This window comes from Dermatophagoides pteronyssinus, unplaced genomic scaffold (genome assembly GCF_027571235.1).
Source record: "Dermatophagoides pteronyssinus isolate colony J.1.1.1.1 unplaced genomic scaffold, Derpt_VIB-CSIC_2022.12 sq0036, whole genome shotgun sequence".
Classification (NCBI taxonomy): domain Eukaryota; kingdom Metazoa; phylum Arthropoda; class Arachnida; order Sarcoptiformes; family Pyroglyphidae; genus Dermatophagoides; species Dermatophagoides pteronyssinus.
The window spans coordinates 261,333-283,642 of NW_027461560.1; the positions used below are offsets into that span (position 1 = coordinate 261,333).

Genomic DNA, 22,310 nt, shown 5'->3' on the forward strand with positions numbered 1-22,310 from the left:
CGATTGATTTGTTCGTAGAAACAAAAAATAATGTTTTTCAAATGTCAATCATTAAAATCATCATTATTATATGATCAAAAAAATATGTAAAATGATAGCCCTTTCAAATCAAAATCAATATCGATATCGGTGTTTCAGTTCAATTCATTTGATTAGAATTTTTGGAAATTGTTTTGAGTGAGAAATCAATCAAACAAACAAACAAACAAACAATCAAGCATATCTTTTGAACAACCAAAAACATATTTTCCGAAATAACATAATAATAATGATTTAGATCATTTATTTTACGATATTTTTGATGTTTAATCAATCAATCAATCAGATCGATCGATTGATCAGATTGATTCTTTTATACTATTAGCGTTCTAATTTTATGTTTTTTTTTGTGATATTCGAGAATCGAAATTGTAATTAAAGATGTATATCAATTGATGCAATCAACCAACCAACATACCATTATTCTACCCCCCGAATCAACCCCACCATTATAGAAAACAAAAACAAATGTTCGTTATCATTGTTTTTTGTTTCGAAAAAGTGATTGTTTTTTTCATGTTTGGAATGTTGTTTGTCAACAACAACAACCGAACAACAAAACGACCTATGATAAATCTTGAATTTCAAAATATTCGTGCCGAAGCATTTAGAAAGCATTTTTTTTTATTAAACAGTAAAATAAATCAGGATATTAGTATATCACACACAATAGCAAAAAGAGAAAAATAAATTGAGAAAAAACATTGAAATAATCCAATGATAATGATGATAGAGCATTATTGAAATCCAATTTATTTGTTTTATTTTTTTCAAATTCAATCAATTTGTCTATGTGTGTGTAGATGATACAATTCTTCATGACTTGTTGATCTGATGTATATTCAAATAATAATAGATACAACAGACATCTGCTACTACTACAGCGATAATTTCAATTTTTGAAAAATCTTTGAAAAGTATTGATTTATTTACTATAATAGTTAATAAAATATGAACAAGATCGATTACAGAATTTGTTTTTTTTAATTTGAAAAACAGAAGATTGTTATTTATAATATAATAATATTCATCAGTTTTTTCTATTAATTTGTAAAAGAAAATTAAAATTAATAATCGATTCAATAATGATTGAATTATTAATTTGAATGTAATCAAATTATTATTATTCTCATTATTTGGCCATTGATCGAATAAAATGTATCGATTTGTTAGATAATGAAATTTGATGAATTGGATTTTGCTTTTGGTTGTTGTTTGTTTGTTTGTTTGAACATTCATAGATTTTCTGTCTTTTGTTTTTTTGTTTTTCATTTTTATTATTGGACATGTCTATGCATATAATATGATCAACCATGATGATGTTGATCATCATTATCATCATTTATATCATTTAACATCGATGATGATAACGATGACATCGAATCTTTTCATCACCTTTTTGTTTTTTTCTTAAAAACACTATTGACTTTCGTGCTTCAAATAATGAATGATAGGCTAAATTGAATGATGGAATGGATGCCGGATCTAGGTGAAATGAACTCCAAATCTTGAATTCAAGTTTATTTAACAACAACAATAACAACAAGCGAAACAAAAACAACAATGATGACCTAGCTAGAAATTTACCCTTCATGGTTATTCACAATTGAAACAGAAAAAAAATCATCCACATCATCATCATCATCAATGATAATTATTTATCCATCCATCCATATTAATTAGATTTGCTAACAAACAAAATGATAATAATAATAATAATAATAATAATAAGGTTTGAAAGACAGGTGTGTGTGTGTGTGTCAAGATGATACAATGATGATGATGATTAGTACAATATACAATATAATCAATTTAAATTTCAAATTTTTTTCTTCGTATAGATCAACAACAACAACAACAAAATAGTAACAAAATAACCATTATTTGAAGGTCATCGATTTAAATGAAACGAACGAAACGAACGAAAAAAATGTGGCCAAGATCAATAACTTTTTCATCATGTTTAATAATTGGGCGAACAAAACAAAAAAAAAAAAATTAATGATTCGATGATCATGATTTGGGCTTGATGGAAGAATGTAGGCGAATGTAGGTGGGAGAGTGAGCAGAGAGAATTCAATTATCAGAACAACAAAAAGAAAAATTGATCCCGATGATCGAATCAAATCAAACAATAATCGAATTATTGAGATCAAGGCAAATAACAAAAAACAAAAAACACGATAGAAATTGAATTGAATTAAATGATCGATATTCAATCCATTTTTTTGATTTTCAATTTCTTCGTTTTGAACAAATCAATTATCATTTGATAAACAAAACATTAATCAATCATAAAATAATATATTTTTCCCCTTTTGATCATTATCGATAAGGTAATCGAATCAATAAATATTTGATATATCCAATTATCAAACATTATTTTTAGCACCGGATTCAATTGGAAATAAACTGTTGTTTATTATTTTGATTGGATCTAATTTCATTCATCGATTCAATTGATTGTTTATCAAAAATTTCCGTTCAATTGATATTTTTGTTTACGCGCCAAATTTTTAAAAAAAATTTGGTTTTCAATCGATATATTTTGGCAAAATCACGTGATTGATGTTTATGCATGCCGATAGCAACCTGTTGATTTATGTAGATTTCCAAAGTTGTCTGTTAAAAAAAAACATCTCATCCTAGTGTTTATGAATGATCTTTGTTTGTTTTTTTTGTGTTCGGCTTTTGTTTTCAATATTTTTTTTACGCGCTTTTTTTCAGATACGACAAAAAAAAGAGAAAAATGGATGATTTAGATGAACCTGATATCGAATCAACAACAAACGATCAACAATCAAAATCAACAATTGTGAATCCAAAGACTCGAATTATTCGCCGTCCAAGAAACATACTTCGAGTTGATCATTTTGTTTCTCGTCGAGGTATTGCAGCATTGCCCGAAGTTCTTAGCCAGACAAAATTCAAAGGTAAAGGACATGAACTTGAGGATCTTAAATTATTATTGTTTAAAACCAAACATTGGGCACATCGTTTGTTTCCTGGATTGACATTCGAAGATTTTGTCACCAAAGCCGAACATTTGGGCAATAAAAAAACGGTGAAAAATTTTCTAAATCGTATACGCACAAATCAATCATTATATTTTGCCGACGATCATCAAATGATTCATTCAGATAATGATGGCAATGGCTCCTGGTGATGATGATAATGATCAACAACAACAACCAAAAACACAAAAACTTAATGATGATGATGCTGATGGTGATCAAGCTGCCAGAAATTTTGACTTATTGTTTCGAGATCATATTGAAGACATGAAAAGCAATATTTCTAACAATAAAAATGATAATGATAATAATGATAGAACAATCAACCGATCAACAACAAAATCAAACCAAGACCACCATGTGGATAATGATTTTATGGAAGATGTTGATGATATTGATTATGATGATATTGTAGCTGACAAAACTGATGAAACTAGCAGCGGCAATCAAAATGAAAAAAATAATGATGAACAAATTGAACAAACGCCAACAGATAATGTCGATGATCAAGAGAAAAACAAAATCAATTTGAAAACATTATTGCTCAAAAAAATCATCCCGAATGATCAAACTACGATGTGATCATGATGTTATTTCCAATTATGAATGTAAATTATGAACAACATTCATTCATAAATATTCATCACAACCATTTTCCATCTTGTTCGTTGTTGATATCCACCTACATACAAGCTATCCGAAAAAAAAAGAAAACAATGTTGAATTATAACTTAAAAGATGTAAAATTTCATTTTTTTAAAACAATTTTTATTTATTGATCATTATCATTTGCTATTTTTATCCAAAAATTTGTATAACATTATTCGGTGTCTGCGTTGGTGAAGTAAGATTTTTCTTTTTTGTTTTAAAAAAATGGCAAAAGATTTTATTTTTTAAAAAATCATAATATTAAAAATATACAAAAAATACGAGAATCTAAAAAAACATCCATCCACCTGTTGTCGAACAAACACCACAATTAAAGATAATTGTCTTTAATTTTATTTGTTATAATCACATTGAAAATTTTTTTTTGTGTTTTCATTGTAAACTTAAAACAAAGTTTACCAAAGCAAACATTGTTTGTCGTTTATTGTATGAGAATTTACATAGATGATGATGATGATATTTGTTGTTTTTGTGGTTATAAAAGACGATAATTAAAAAACAGATGAGTTGTCGTAAATCAAGAAGAAGAAGAAGACAATCACCATTATCACATTACCTAATTAAAATGGTTTATTTTCATTATTATTATTGTAGAATGTTAAAATACGAATGTAAAAATTAGTGAATGATAAAATGAATTGGTTTTTTGTGGTCGACTTTTTTTTAAATTTTGGCACATTTTCTTATGTCAAATGTTTGTCTCATTTCGGATTGCTCTGATTTTTCTTTTCTACTTTGATGATAAATTATTCGTATTAACGTGTGACTGTGTCAGTGATGTTGATGATAGCTTGTTTGATAGATGTCAACGTGATAGATTTGAACTAGATGTATGTGATAATGTACTAACACCTAAACTTGTATGTGATGATTCATCATTATAAATAATTCCATCTTCCGGTAATGATGTCAATGGAAACATTCGTAATAATGGACCAGTTTGTAATATTACATCCACACAATCAAAACGATTTAATTCGGATAATTTTTCAACAAGCATTTTGATTGTACAATTTACATTACGTACACATTCTTCAATAACACGTGCAGTTGGACTTGATTGAGCATTTGTTCCTGGGATCTAATTTAGGTAATTTATCCGTCATACCAAGTAATATACCAAACATACACCAATCACGACCAATCGATTCAGGTGGATCTAATAATGAACATAATTTTTGTTTTGTTAATAATGATAGATTTGATGAATGAAGTTCATTTGCTAATGTTGGTTCACCACTTGTTACATTAATTTCGGTTAAATCACAGATACCAAAACAAAGAATATCACCAATTCGTTCTTCAATTTCACCATCATCACTTTGAATTTTTTTCTTCAATAAACTTGTTGTGCTTTTATTATTTGAACTCATTAATAATGATTTCATTAATGAACTAGATGAATAATAGCTTAGATTTTCACGTTGATCTTTAATTTGTACAGGTGACATATATGATTTGGCAACATTCAAACCAGGTGCACATTGATTAATAGTTTGTTCAATTATCTGTACCATTTCTTGCATAAAGAAAAAACATTCACGACGTTTATCATATGGACCAGAAAATCTTATTTCAATCGATTGTGTTGATGTATTCAATGAAATGATAAACATAATATTACTTTCTTCGATTGTAAAATGACTGAATTTAAAACAATTATGAAGATCATATACATTATATGTTGGATGTTTTCGTAGTTCGGAACGAAAATTTGCTTGTATTCGTGGAAAGACACTGGTAAGTATACAACCAAATGATGGTGATGATGATAATAATGATTGTTCCAAATGGAAAACAATTCCATGATATACACAATTATCACGATATTGGAAACGATCTAATATTTCTTCCCAATCCCCACCAAGTATAAAACATGGAAATTCATATTCAATATCACCAGAATGATCATTCGGTATACAAACAGCAAGTAATTCAAGTAATTGTAATAAATCTAATGCATCAACATCATCGAATCGTTCTTGAAATTCATCAATCGAATAGATTCCCATTATTTGTGTTTTATTCAAATTGATCATATAGTTGGGATCATCTTTCATCAATAATAATGTACCGACAATATCACAGTTTAACCATTTAGGATTGAGTACCAATAAATCATAATTAGTAGTATTGGTCGATTTAAGGAAAACAATTTCACCCATAATTTCTAATTGTTGGACTAGTTCTTTGAAATGATCATCCGAAGATAATGGATTGATTTGTGATCTTATCATATTTTTAAATTGATCATAACTTAATACAGGAAAATTTGGCGAAACTTTTCGATAAAGATTTAAAAATGTAAGAACCGAATCAAGAAAACCGGTAGTATGAGGCAATTCTTGTACGATCGTTAATTTGGCATGATTTAAATACTGTTTCAATTGTTTCATACCAACTGAACCAGCCACACTAGCATCCATCATAAATATATTGCCATAAATTTCGAATACATGTTTAAATTTTGCCATTACTTTCATCATAATCTGTTGTAAATTTTGTTCAATTTCATCGGCAGAAAATGTTTGTTGCGCCAGATCAGCGTGGGTGGCTATCAATATGATTTTAGCATAGTGTTGACTTTTACCACAATATAACAATGGTTCAATTATCGGCATACGACTTTGTATAAAATGCAACCAGAAAAAAATATGATCAAGTTGTATTTCGATCGAATCACAAAGACGAAATACGATTGCATTCAAACAATGTACATCACCTAAAAAATGATCATATATTTGATGATAAGCAGGATGGCCACTAAATTCCCATACACTTAAATCGCCAACACCCGATATATACATTTGTTGGCAATCGATTCCTTTTGTTTGTGTTTGTTGATGATTTGGCTGTGAATAATAATGTTGTTGTTGTTGATGATGATGATTGATATTTGCCGTTCGATTCATCATTTTTGTCATCATTCCATTATTTGACTGTTGCTGTTGTTGGTGTTGCCCTATCATCATTGGCACATTGTTATTGTTCATGAATGAATGATCACGACTGGTCATTGATCCATTGCTCATGATTGAAAGATTTGATCGGCCCAATTCACAACCATTCGTTATGGATACATTCTTTTGTTGTTTTTGTTGCTGATGATGTGGTTCAATAGCCGGCCGATTTGGTTGTTGTTGTTGTGACTGACCATTCATTGTTGTTGTATTTATATTATTCAATTTCATCAATGAAACAGTACTATTGAGACCTTTTGAACGACGAAACCAGCTACTAAAATAGCCACATTTTAACGATTCAATTAATGTTGATTTACCCGAACCTGAATGACCAAAAATTTTTAATTTAATTCTTGGTAATGGTTGATTTGTTGGGATGGGCATCAATTGTGTTATAAATTCTTCTTTTTGTCGTTCATTACGTAAACGTGTCAATAGATCAGCAATATCATTATGACTTTGAGCAATGGCACATATCTGTGGTATAATTGAATCTTTATCTTTTTGATCAACAACACTACCAGCTAAACATAATGTTCGAACAATTTCAATATGACCACTTTTAGCTGCAATATGTAATGGATAAAGGCCATGTTTATTTGGCACATTAACCTGGCAACGATTCATTTGGCATAACCATTGTCCAATCGAAACAAGATTATAACGAGCAGCATAATGAATAGCACGTTCACCATTATCATCAGGTAATTCATAATCAGCACCAGCTTTTAATAATAACATGGCTACCATTTGATGTTGACGTTTTAAGGCCAAATGTAATGGTGTATAAGAATTCTGATTTGAATAAAAAAAACAAAAAACAAAAGAAAAATAAATTAAAAAAATTTAATGAAATTCAAAAGAAAAAACTGCCATCACGACGACGACCCACAAATAAAATTTTTTTTTGACTAAATTAAAAATAGTTGTCGCCTACAAAATTCAACAAAAAAAAATGTCAATCATCAAGCTCAACCAAACAAAATTAAAAAAAAATTGATGATTAAACTAGGCGTTGGAATTGAAAATTTTCTATCGACATCAGTTGTTTTGGATTCATCATTTGAAAAAAAAACAACAATCATCAATTACCTTGTTACGAAGATTTGCGTTGGCACCGGCATCCAACAAACATCGTACACATTCATAATGTCCACGAGCTGAAGCAACATGTAGGGCGGATTCTTCTTCCTAAAAAAAATTTTATAGAAAAAAAATTCAAATTTAAATATCAATTTCTATATTCAAAATTGGTACAAAAAAATACATTCAACAGTCGAAAAAAGAAAAGAAAATTTCTCCTTTTTTTAAAAAGATATATAACATTTACAAAACTGGATGCCCTTTCTTCTTCCTGAATAACAACCGACGATAACAACAAAAACAGAAAATAATATCGGTTGAATGGAAAATTCAACCGGTTATTATACAACACAATTAGCATTGATTTTTTCCTATTTTAACAAACTAAATCTATGCTAAACAGCAGACTTTTTTGCTTCATATTATGATTAATATATTGTTATTTTAGATTTAAAAATATTATCAAACAAATTACCTTATTCATTATATTTGTATCGGCACCAATTTCACCAAGAATATGAACAATTTTTAGGAAAACCATGCCAAACGGCAATCAAAATGGCTGTTTCTCCATGCTAAAAATTCATTCATTCATTCATTTAAATAGAAACAAGAAAATTAAGAACAAAAGAAAAATTAAGAACAAAAATCATAAAAATTGAATGAATAAATTGAAATGATCTTTTTAAAATTATAATAATATATATGGATCATCATCATCATCGATTGAAAAGAAAGCTTAAAAGGATTCACCAATCTCTATTGTTATTGTTTAATGTTTTTTTAAAAGATGATAATGTTTCGTGCATATGATTCATCAATCATCATCAGATCAAAATGTATATTATGCAATGGAAATACAAGAAAAAAGTTGACAAACCTCATCAATGGCATTGATATTGGCACCACATTTACATAGTTGTTCAACGGCTTCAACATGACCATAACGTGCAGCAACATGTAATGGTGTTTCATTATTCTATGTTTAGAAACCCAAAAAAAAATTGATTGACCGATTTAAAATGTTTAAAATGATAAAAATTATCAATTTTTCCAAAAAAAAGATCAATGCACCAGAGAAATGCATTATTAATAGAAAAAGTATGGGGACATTATTTTTGACAAATTGATAATTTAAAAAAAATAACATACCTTATTCAAAATTTCAATTGAAGCCGTTTGTTCAAAAACAAATCGGATAATATTTGAATGATTTTGTCTAGCTGCCCAATGTACAACCGTATCTTCTTGCTAGGATAATTCGATGTGTGTGTGTGTGGTAAAAAATAGAAATCGAAATCAAAAATCAGAAAATAAAACACATAAAAATATGAAAAAAGGGGAAAAAAAGAAATGATGTTTTTATGATAATCTACATAGTAGTCATCTGGGAGTAAAGAAAAACTATCATCATTTACTACTCGAATACATCAATCTCTATGACGATTTTGTTTCTTGGACAAAATCACATCATCATCATCATCAATTCTACCTTAGGCAAATGATTGAATCATCATCGACATCATTTTGATTATCGTTTACCGTTTTTTTTTGATTTCATAAACGATAATGATGATGCCTGGGCAATGAAAAAATTAACATTTTTTTTCTTCATTCCTCCTGTATTTTCGTTCATGTGAAAGTTTATTTTTCTTGCAGAAGTAAATAGATTGATTTGTTTGTCAAAGGTTCAATGATTCCAAAACTTATCATATTATCGTATACTTACATCATCAACAGCATCAATATTGGCACCAATTTTACAAAGAAATTTAAATATTTCTAATTGTCCAAGACCAGCACAATAATGTAATAATGATTCACCATGCTATTTAGATGAATTTCATGAAAATCAAATGAAAAAAAGGATTAGTTTAATCTATTCAGAAAGGATTTTTTTCTAATGGATTATCAATATCTGTGGTTGTTGTTTTCATATGGTTATAGGGCATAAATCGATTAACGAATTACGGGTTATAAGCGAGGGGAAATTATTTTTTTTTACATTTTGATTATTTCAAAGCAAAGTGAAAAAAAAATATTATGATAATTGAAGAAGGAAAATAATATTTATTTATTTATTTGTTTGTTTCGAAACATAGATTCATAACCAATAATAATGAAGCAGCAAACAAACAAACAAACAAACAAACGAACAAACGACAAATACCTATACAATTCAAGGAAAAGTGATCAGGAAAGAGTACAAACACACAAAAAAAAGGTCAACATAATTAAGGAAAAAATATCGGTGACCTTTTTTTTCTATCTTTCTCTTTCTACATAATGATGGTAGCCAGTGGTTTACTCATCATTATCAATGATCATTTTAGAAAACATAAATTATTCATTGATTTGCAAAAAGAATTTAAAACAAAACAAAAAAATCTTTGTTTCTTTTCCCTCCTGAAAATTTGAATGTAAAAAAACAAACGAAACAAAAATTGTCATCATCATTATCATTATGAAAATGTCTAATTATCATCAATCTGAAAATAGAAAATAAAAAGGTTAATTTTCATCATTATTTAAACATTTCGCCTTTTGCAATGATCAATTGGAATAATGATTGATATTTATGTGAATGTAATAACTACTGCATTGCTGCTCTACACTGTCGACTAGATTGCACCCCAATAATAATAATAATAAAAGTTGAAAAATAAAATAAAACATTTGGATAGGTCATTTTCATTTGATTTCATTATCGTTAAAAAAAAATTCGACTATATTTTGAACTATATTTCTATGCTTCGATAGTTTGTGATACCGGTTGAAACAAAAATGAAACAAAAAACGGTTAGAAAGTTATTCTTGGATCATAGTAAAAATAAAAACAACAACAACAACAACAAGGCTAATCGGATGATAATCACATTATTAGTTTTGTAAACGTAGGTAGAATTATTATTCTATTCTCAGGGTAGAGATGTAGATGTGTTTTTCTCACTCTCTCAAAAAACAATTTATTTTTGTGACTTTTTTTTGAATACAATGTGTAGGTGTTTTTTTTCTAATAATTTAATATTCAATAAAAAAAACAAAACAAACAAACCTTGTTACATTGATTCGGATCAATGTTGGATGCTGTTTGAAATAATTCCTGTATGGAATGTAGATTTCCTTCTTCAATAGCACCAAATAAGGCGGCCAATATAAAATTTTCATCATTCTAATCGAATGAAAAACAAAAACAAAACGAAAAAAATTGATTAAAAATTAATTAATTAATGAAAATTATTGAAGCAAATTTCGTTTATGAAATTGCATGAAACAAGCAAAAAAAAAGTTAATTAATTATCATTGAAAAAAGACCAAAAACGGATTAAGAGGATAAATATTCGAAAGCAAGCAGCAAAAAAAAAAAGGTCAACGTCAATTTCTTTTAAGATCAAAAAAAATGAAATGAAATAAAATTACAAAACTTGTAAGAAGAAAAAAAATATCACAGTTCAATTGGAAATTTTTTTCGGCAAACAAAACAAAAAAATTATCAAAATGATTTTCCGGTTTTTTTTCATTCAAAAAGCAAACAAATGATAATAACAACAACAACAACAAACATGGTCGGTTTTCTTTCTTTCTTTCTCTATTTCGATTAAACATTCTGTTTTCTTTTTTTTGTCATTTGTTTTGAATGAAATTTATATATTTTTTTCTAGCAAAATAATATCGTCATTGTCTCATTGCATAACATCATCATCATCATCATCATCATTCAAGCATTTTTTTTTCGTTACAAACGCACAAATAATCGAACCGTAACGTAAATGAAAATGAAGGGGGCAATTTTTTTTGAGATATGGGGGAGGAAAGAAAATAAATTGTCAGAAAAACGTTTTCTACATCCAGGAAATGAAAAAAAATAGAGTCAAAAGATTTCATGGATAAAAAATTGTATACATTTCATTGAATTTATGGATTGGAAACGAAATGAAAAAACAATATTATTTTTACAAATTTGTTGTACTATTGTTGTTGTTGTTGTGGTGGTGGTGGTGGTTTATTTATCCATCACCACAATGATGATGATATTTTCCTCGAAATAAAAAAAAATTGTGAGGATGATAAGAAGAGGAAAAAAAGTAATATTTTTTCTCGTTACCTGACAAAAGAGATACGGTAAAATTGAGAATAAGAGGAAAAATTGTGGATTTGAATGTTTTTTTTTTTTTGGATATATCACACTTGTATCATTCATCCACATCATCATCATTATAATAGCATCATTTTCAATTGTAAAATGGATTTTAAACAAATTTCTGGAAATTCAATCAAGTATCAACAATCAACTATAGTTTTGATGCGTAGGTGGATGTTTGTGCGTGTGTGTTTGTGTGTGACAATTGAATGGCAGAAAAAAAAGATCATTATTTCTTTTCTATAGATAAAAAAAAAGGTAAAAATTTCAGGAAAAATAGGCGAAATATAGACGAAAAAAAAGGTATTACCGGTAGGTAATCATAATAATAATAATGTTTTTCAATTAATTATGATTTGATTTATTGATGAAAAAACCCTGTTATTTTTCTATTTTAAATATCTTATCAAATTACTTATCATTAATCATCATCATCATCATCATTGTCATCGATTGATTTTCTTATTATGCAAATGAAACTAAGTAAAATGATGATGATGAATAATAAATTCATCAAAATTGAATCCGATTTACTAAGAGATTCAATGAAAATGTTCATGTCATTTTTATCCTTGAATCTGATCAAACACACACACACAGAGGAAAAAAACTAACGGAGAAATAAATGAGCAAATAAAATCATTGCAAAAATATGAAACAAAAGAAAAGAAATTTGGACATGAAAAATTGATGAATATTTCTATTCAATCATCAAAGAATCATAAAGCTATGACAAACATCATCATCATGTGTCATTGATAATGTTTATCCTTGGAAATTTTTGTTGTAAATGTTTTTTTTTTCTGTTGCTATTTTGAATTGTAAATTCAACAACAACCAAGAGAATTTTCAAAATGCGAATAAGATATTTGACAATGGGAAAAAAACGTTTTTTTCTTAATGATAAGAATTGCCAAGAAAAAATAATCATTTTTTAGGGAATAAAGTTTTTTTTTTGGATGGAAACAAACCAACCGAAAAGCAAAAAGCAAACTTGTCAAGATTTTACTTGAGATAATCGGGGGGGAGAGAAAATATGAATCCTATGAATTATCGAGATGTGTTTTTAGGTCATATTATTTTTTCATTTGGTTGTTGTTAAATTAAATCAGATTAGATTATAGTGATGGGAATTGAAAATATTAGATTGTCGATAGGTAAGGTGTTAACATTTTTTTCTTTTTTTGATTTTCAAAAGTCAATTTTTAGTAAAAATGTTCAATTTCACATCATTTCAATTGCGAAAAGTATTGATTGAATTCAATTCAATGCCAAAAACAAAATCAAGGATCGTCCGTATTGGGACAACAACAACAACAAACTGGGTTAACCAAAAATTCATGAACCAACTCTATCTGATGTTTTTTCGAATGTTGAATATCATTCGCTATTCGAATTTTTAACTCACCAATGCTGAAACAACGGTAAATTGTTGCTGTTCATCACCATAATAATCATCATTATTATCATCAACATATTGATTCTGTGAATAGTATTGATTATTATCATCAACAATATAGCCATTATTATCATTAACATTAATAATGTTATTATCTTTTCTTGTATGTTGTGATTTTTTCTTCTTCACTTTGGATGATGATCGTTTCTTTGAATTATCATATTGATGATTTGATTCAATATAATAAACATCTTGTTCGCCAACAACATCATCGTTTTCATCATCAATATATATTGTTGATTCATCATTTTGTTGATAATATTGATTCATCTTATTATTATTATTATTATTAGCCAACATAATCATCATTAATGGATCAAAATTTGTTTGTTGTTGTTGTTGTTGATGATGATGATGATAATGAAAATCATTCGGTATCATCATTGCAGGATGATGTTGCATCATCATCATTGGTTCCATAAAAGATGATGGTGGTGGAGGTAGTTGATTCGGATCATCATCAGATGAATTATAATGGCGATATGGTGATGATGATGATGACATCGTTTAAATTGAATTTAATTAAAATTTTAATGAAGAAGAAGAAGAAAAATTCACTTTTAAGTGATAAATAATTTCATTTTAATTGACATTTTTTTCTTGTTTTTTTTTCGATTTCGTCAATGAGGAAAAATCTCAACACTCAATCTCATTACATTGTCGGTAGAAAATCAAAGAAGAAAAAAATTTTCAAATCACTATTTGGTGATATTACACACATCAACCAAAACAAAAACAAACAAAATTGTTGATTACAAAATTGAAAAAAAAATCAAATAGAAACGAAAATTGTAATCCCAATAACAGAACGGGAAAAAAAGGATTATCACACATATAACCTAATTGATAAAAATCATGACAACATTTGGTAATGTTATTTTATTTTTTTTTTTTTTGGAGAAAAATTTTCGAAAATATTATCGGTGGTGGTGGTGAGAAAAGAAACAAACGAAAAAAAAATATATATGGCAAACTGTTGATGACCGGATAAATGACACAAAGAATTACAACAACAAAAGAAGAAAAAAAAATTGAGATTTCGAGGTCAACCGATTAAATCATTGTCATCAACACATTGTTGTTGGGCGACAAGTAATGAATTTTTTTCTGTTGTTGTTTAATGGAATTTCAACAACAACAACAAACAAAAAAAACAAAATACAAGGGATTTTCGATATCGAGCAAAAATCAATTATCGATTTTGATAATAAACATTTGTTTGTTGTTGTTGTTGTTATTGTATTACACTCCTAATTGATTATCGATATTTCTGATAAATGATTTCAATCACAGACAACAACGAATTGATTTGCAATAAATAATGAAAAACACTTTTGATGCGATTACAACATGTTGTTGTTGTTGTTGTTGTTTAACAAATTTGTCATCATTATTATTTCATATGATTTTTTGTTCACATGATTTATTCGAATGGTTGTCAAACAATTACTATGTTGGCAAATGTGGATTTTTTTCATAACTATAAAGCTTCTCGAATGAACAAATTTTGTAAATTGATGGAGAAAATTAACATTTTGTTTTTCTCATTTAGTGGACGAAAATGAAAATAAAGGTTACCGAAAACGAAACGAAACAAAACAACAAAAAATTCATTAACATGGCAAAAAAAATGTAGTGGATTAAAAATCCATTTTTTTCACATCATAACAAATCTCTAGCGATCCATTTCAATCCAGAAAAAAAATCTTGATCAACATCAATCATCATTGTTGTTGTTCTTCACGAAACAAAATGAAGATCCCACAATGGAGACAAATTCAAAAAATGAAAAAAAAACATTTTTCAAAACCAAAAAAAAAGAGAGAAACTTTGCTGCTATCTTTCTCATTTCTTATGGATTGAATAAATAACAACAAAGTCAAACTTCAACACTTCTTTAGCACACACACACACTTGTTGATCTCATTTTCTTTTTTATCCAAAAGAAAAAACTTTGAAAAACAAAACACATACATTTTACATTGATATTAAACTGGCTTCATTTCATTTCATTCAATCCATTCCATTCAAAAATTTCTTTTCTCTTTACATTTCTTCTCTTTCCAAATAAGAAATTCACAATAAAAAAACATGTTGTGTATTCATTTCATCATCATCATCAATGGCATTCACACACTTGGAATAAAGTAGATAATTTTCTTATCGAAAGTAAATGAATGAAACTTCAAAGACAGAGAGAAAGAAAGAGATTGATTTGAATCAATTTGAACAGCAGCAACAAATGAGAAAAAACATCTATATGAAAATGAAATTGCCAACAGCAAAAAAAACAAAATGGATAGTAGCAAAAGATTTAAATGTGAAAATGTAGAATTTCAAGTTTTTGAATGAATGAAAGAGAAAGATAAACATGGATATTTTTCGAAAATCCAAATTTTTTTCTCTGATTTGTTTGCGGCTGTTGTTGTTGTTGTCGATTATTATTTGAACAAAAAAGAAATTCATCGGCAACAGCAAAGCATCACAACAACGGCACGATTTTTTTATATTGACAATCAACACTTGTTGTTGCTTGATGATGTTATTGTTGTCAAGTTACCTGATGTTACCTGTTAATACAGTAGAAATGAAATATATTGAAAAAAAATGTATTTTTTTCATGTTATATTTCTTTTTCTCACTTTGAAATGGAATCGTTGATTTGGTCAGAAAGAAGATGTTTGAAAAAAATATCACGATCAAAACAAAAAAACCGACAAGCTTTATGGTATTTTTTTCCCCCTTGTACTTCTTTTTTTTTGTTTATTGTTCCACTCAATCATCATCATTGATGAGACCAATAAGCATCTGTTTTTTATTGTTGACCATATAATTTTTTTTTGGTAAATAAAAGAAAGGAAAATGAAGAAATTCACACAATTTTTGAGAAAAAAATAATGATTCTCATCAGTTAAGATATAATGATTGTTGATTGTGAAATAGAAAAAAAGAAAGAAGAGAAGAATTAAGGACAACTAAATACTTGACCAATGTAATTATGGCTACCTGTGTTTGTTTTTTCTTTCTTTTTTCCAAAACAAAAATTGTCAAAATCAGCACACGTGTGACACACAACAACAACAACAACAACAGGAATGGATTGAGAAAAAAATAAACAGATAGATTTTTTGTTTAATATCATCATTATTCATTTGGTCAACCAAATCGGACATTTTTCTTTTGCATATTTGATTTTGTTTCATTTGTGAAAGAAAATGAAACAAAATCGACTATCAGTACAAAACTCTTTTTTTTCTGAAACAACAATATTTTTTTTGCAAACAAACCTTAAAATTGAATCAGAAAGGAAAAAATAAAATAAAATATTGTAAATTATTATAATTATTATCTTCTTCAACATGAATAAAAAGATTCTACTCATTTGAATAAATAACGTTAAATAAAATATAACAAGTGCAAACCGAAAAACATTGTTTTCTTTGCAAATAAAAAAAGAGAAAATATTTATAAACGGTAAATAACAACAACAACAACAAAATCATTACATTATTTAATCGTTCATTTGGTCTTTCTCTCTTGCTATTTCTATAAATTTACCGTTTAAATTTGGATAAGATTTTTCAAAGACATATAATTAGAAATAGTTCATATGCAAATCTTATGTGCTTTATTGTTGGCTACGTGATTATGATGATTATGAGATTGATTTTTTCTAAACCAGTCATGGTATTTTTATTTTTATCAATGAATAAGAGACAGAATTACATAAAGTAAATTAATATTGGCACGTACAAAACATTTTCACAAACACACACTAAAATGAAAGAAAAATAACCATATTTCTCATTAAACCATTCATTATACAATTAAGGCCAATTGAAAGTAATAGAAAAGAAAACCGGAAAATGTTTATCTGGATTCAAGAAGGTAAAAAATGATGATGATCAAAGGAGAAAACGAAGAAGAAAAAGAAAATCATCTCATCACGTCATCACCGATATTGTGTTGATCCAATTGGAAATCAACTATGTGTGTGTGTGGGTGATGTGTGTATCGAATTGAATAACGATTATTTAGCGATTTAAAATTAATTTTCTTGATATATTAATGATTATTTATGGTAAGCCACATTTATTTATTCCCACCTTCACTTTCACCACCATCACAACCACAATCATGATCATTATGATAGTCATCAATTTTGTAATTACATCATACATATAAATCAAACCGAGTTGAAAATTAAAAATAAATCCAAGTGAGAAAAAAAACGGTAATTATATTTCAATAATGATCGAATGATTGATTTTTGATTCATAATGAGAAACACTTTCGATTTTCACTTTCATTTTTTCATTTTTCCATTTATTTAGTACAGAAGGGGTATGGTTGTGTGGGAATATTTGAGAAATGATTTGAAAAACAAAAAATCGGACATAACATCAATTTAAAACGATGATTATGAAACTTTATCTTCATCATCACTGATGATGAAGATGATGAAGATGGATATATCCGAAATGAAAATGGACAAGAAAAAAATAATAATATCCGCATCCAAATGAGGCTTGTGAATAATAAATAATAAAAATCTTTCCCCTATTCATTGACTTACATTATTTATATATCCGGATTATTATTATCTAGATCTAGATTTCTTTGTTGTTAAAAAAAATATTTATTTTTGATTATTTTTTTTCTTTGTAAAACAAATCTGCTAAAAATATTAATAATTTTTTCTTTCTGTCAGTCAATTTTGTTTGTCAAATAAAAATACAGGAAAAGAAAAAAGTCAAAAAAAACAAACCAATCATCAAACGAACGATAATTATATCGATTTGATAATTGATTTGTTGAAATTCTTTTCAAATGCAATAATCAGATTTCATATAGATAAATTAATTGATTGTTAAATATTTTTCGCACGATACTGATAATTGAAAAACATTCACCCGAAAAAAAACACACACAAGCACACGCACGCATTCATGAGAAATGTTTAATGATTGAACGCGCCAAGTTACAAAATTTGAAAAAAATAACTTACATCGTTATCAAATATGCCGCCATCTGTTGTCGATGATTGTGATGATGAATTTGAATGTTGATGATTAGTTTGATGTTGATGATGAATATATTTAGATCGTTTATCATTCATCATCAATGATAATGATGATCTTGATGATGATCTAGTCATTGTTGTTGCTGGTGATGATAATGTTGATGATGAATAATAAGATATGGCTGCACTTCCGCCACTACCATGTTTGGATTTAAATTGTCCATTATGATGATTATGATAACGACGATGTATAAATTTTTTACCATTACGATTATTTTGTGTTAATATTAAAGATGTTAATTTTCGTTTTAAATGACGATTATATAAAATTATTAGATAGATTGATGTCTATAAAGGGGAAGCAGAAATCATCATAAATCAACAAGTTTTTTTTCAATTTTTTTTCTGTCATACCTTCCATCGACGTCGAACATTTTCATTACGAATTCTTTTACCATTCGTTGTATTATCATTGTAATTCTTAAAATTATTAATATCACAAGTATCGTTTGTTGATTGCTGTTTGATTATAATCGATGATGAAGATGACAATGATAATTCATTTGAACATAACCATCGATGTTCAAGGCATTGTCTGGCTGACATTCGTTTTCTATCGAATATTTAAAAAAAATCATTATCAGTAAATAATAAAAAAATTCACAAAAACAAACCGAATATCTTTGACAAGTAAACGTTGTATAAAATCTCTTGCATCATCACTAATCTGATTGGTTGAATCACAGTCAATATCATAATCAAGTTTAGTAATTCTTGTATAGGTATCTTGTTTTTCTTCTTCATAGAATGGTGATATCCCAAATAGCCTGATTAATTTGAATGATAAAATCCGGTTAAAAATCAATTGCTATTAAAAAGAAAATTCACATGCAACTTACATATTGTAGGCAATACAACCGATAGCCCAGAGATCAGTACCAAAACCGATTGGTTCATAATTAAGAATTTCTGGTGCTGAAACCAAAAATAAAAATTATTGGATCAAATTAAAAAGAAATCAAATAAAACACTTACCAATAAATTCTGGTGTTCCATAAATTCCTTTAATATTAGCTTTTGCATCATATCGTCTTGAGATACCAAAATCAATTATTTTCAAACAACGATTATCCAAATTATCAAGTAAAATATTTTCCGGTTTCAGATCTAAATGTACAATAGATTTTTCATGCATATATGCTAATGCATCAAGAATTTGTTTTAATAAAAATATAGTTTCTTGTTCGGATAGATATTCATTTTCGGCAATATAATCTTGTAGTTCACCACCTTTCATTCTATAAAATGAATAAATTTTTTTAAATTTTTTGAATAAGGATAAAAAATGATAAAAACTTACAATTCAAATATCAAAACAACCTGATGATTATCTTCAAAAACATCGATTAATTTGATAATATTCGTATGATTTAGATCTGAAAGTATGGCAATTTCTAATTCAATATCTTCTAATTTTTGTCCCATACGACCAAAACGACTTTTACGTATAAATTTGGCAGCTAATTCTTCATTATCGATGATTCGTACACAGCGTTTAACGATGGCAAATTTTCCACTAGAAAACAAAAACAAATTTGATCTAATTAAAACCCAAATTTTCTTTCACATAATAAAAGATAAAGGGAAGATAGAAAGAAATGGAAAAACTGATCTAAAATTCTAAAAAGAAGATCATCCCATCATTTTATGTCACAATCATATCAACCAACGGAAGCAACTAATACCCAAAAAAAAAGTTTTATCATAATCATCATCATAATTATTCGATGTAATTGTCCACCATGGATAAATGATGATGAAGAAGATGATCAAAAGAAAAATGTTAATTACATCCTGTATTCGTGACTTTATGACATACATTTCATTTTTTTTTCATTTCACTCATTACACAGATTTCATAATTGGTCACAAGTCATAATTGCAGGTGTGTATGTTTTCTTTGAAATGTAAGATGTCATCATAATCAGTGAATTATCTTGAAACAACAACAACGTCAACCAAAAAAACTGAAATAAACATCAAAATCTAAAAAACAAGGGAAAAAAATTTGAAAAATTCTAATCATTAAACAATTATCACAATTTCATTCTTTTTTTCATATTTTCTATATTTGTATTTATCATCATCTATGTTGGTTATTGTTTCAGGAACAATTTTTTTTTCTAAATTAAAAGCTGACGGAATTTCGATTGAAAAAAAGGATTTTTTTTGAAAAAATGGTGGGAAAAAAATTAATAAAATAAAGAAGATCAGATTTTTTGTTTTCGTTACCTGCCAATCTCTTCACCAATACGATAATGATCACCAAATGATGATAATGGTTGTCGTTTAATCATTTTATTTGTTGTTATTACTGTTGTTGTTGATGAATTTTCTTGTTGTTGTTGTTGATGATGAATGGCCGGAATTGTCGATGGTTTCGGTGTCATTATTTATAAGAATTTCAACATTTATAACAACAACAACAAAAAACTGATGATAATATTGTTTTCTGGTGATAAAATCATACGGAAATCAATATGTTCGATCATTGAGCAAGTGTGAGCGAAAAATAAAAACATAAAACATAAAAACATAATTCGATTATTCGATTCTAGATTATTAGGTAATCTGCTTGAGAATATGATGGTGATGATGATGGTTTTATCACATAAACGACACACACACACACACAGCAGAATTAATGTTTTTTCTTGATTTCATTCGATGATGACGATGGTAAAAAATCATACAATTGCCTTGTCATTTTGTGTCGATTTTGATGGTTGTTCGTTTGTTGTTTCAAATAATAATTTGTTGCATTTAAAGCATGAAATGAGATTTTGTTCTTGTTGTATGTTTGTTATTGTTCAAAATAAAAAATCATTGATGATGCTTTTTTGAACATTATTTTTGTTGTTGAGCAAAATAAAACTTTTGGACAACTGAAAGATCTGCAGACCAGCGATGTAAAAAAAACCATCAAATTTTTTTTCAAAAAAAGAAATTGATGATGATGATGATGGATGTAAATTTAGAAACATTCAAAGAAAAAAAATGTTGATGATGATGATGATGAACAATAACAACAACAACAACAAAAATTTAAATTGAATTTTTACAATTTGGATTTGTAGGAAAAAAAATATTCAAGGTAGAAAAAAAACAGATTTTTTTGTTGTTTTCATAACAGTAGCTGAGCCGGTTAATTTACCTTTTCAATTCATTTATCAAAGTTTTCATGCTAAAAACGATTATATTTTTTTCATTCTTTTTTTCTTCATCAATTTGGATTTTCATTCAATCCCTGAACTCAATCAGTTGATTATGATGATGCGAACACAACACAAAACAACAACAAAATAAAAACATTCAAAATTCACATTCGTTGGTCATGTTGATCATCAAAGTATTGTTCATTCAATCGACGAACGAATGATAATGATGTTTCTGATTGATTGATTGATTGATCAACAATATCCGTTTTTTTTGTTGGGAATATTTCAATTCAACAACAGATTCACTGAAAAAAAGGATGCATGTTGTTATCAACTAATTAATTCGATGTCATCATTACATTATTAACGATTTGATGATGTTATTTGATGGACGATATCGTTGATGTGTTGCTGATCTATTCTTGACTGAAATTCTCTTTTCGAAAATCGAATGAAACAATTTTTTCGATATTTCGATATTTCGATACAATCGATTGTTGCTGTTGCTGTTTTTTTTTCGATGTTGTTCGAATTATTTTGTTCGAAAATGATGATGATCTTTCGTTGTTCACAATGTTTATTATCATCAAATGGATTATCATCAAAAAAAATGGTGATAATGACAAATGATGATTTAGTGTGAGAAAACGTTTATATTTTTTTTTGTGAAACGATTACGATAATGAATCCTTTTAAAAGTG

At 27.6% G+C, this 22,310-nt stretch overlaps 2 protein-coding genes across 2 annotated transcripts; one reads left to right on the forward strand and one right to left on the reverse strand.

The window, feature by feature from the left end:
* The first annotated feature begins 2,697 nt into the window (after positions 1–2,697).
* Positions 2,698–5,090, forward strand: LOC113789367 (uncharacterized). Its single transcript, XM_027338892.2, is given in 2 exon segments — positions 2,698–3,184; positions 3,186–5,090. Coding segments are annotated over 2 exon segments (846 nt in total). The 5' UTR covers positions 2,698–2,788; the 3' UTR covers positions 3,636–5,090.
* LOC113789364 (death-associated protein kinase 1-like) lies at positions 4,284–21,318 on the reverse strand. Its single transcript, XM_027338889.2, is given in 16 exon segments — positions 4,284–4,800; positions 4,802–7,480; positions 7,778–7,876; positions 8,244–8,297; positions 8,299–8,343; positions 8,649–8,747; positions 8,921–9,019; positions 9,498–9,596; positions 10,824–10,940; positions 18,377–18,739; positions 18,806–19,004; positions 19,066–19,218; positions 19,291–19,366; positions 19,427–19,689; positions 19,752–19,967; positions 20,684–21,318. Coding segments are annotated over 16 exon segments (4,992 nt in total). The 5' UTR covers positions 20,842–21,318; the 3' UTR covers positions 4,284–4,527.
* Positions 21,319–22,310: the final 992 nt, after the last annotated feature.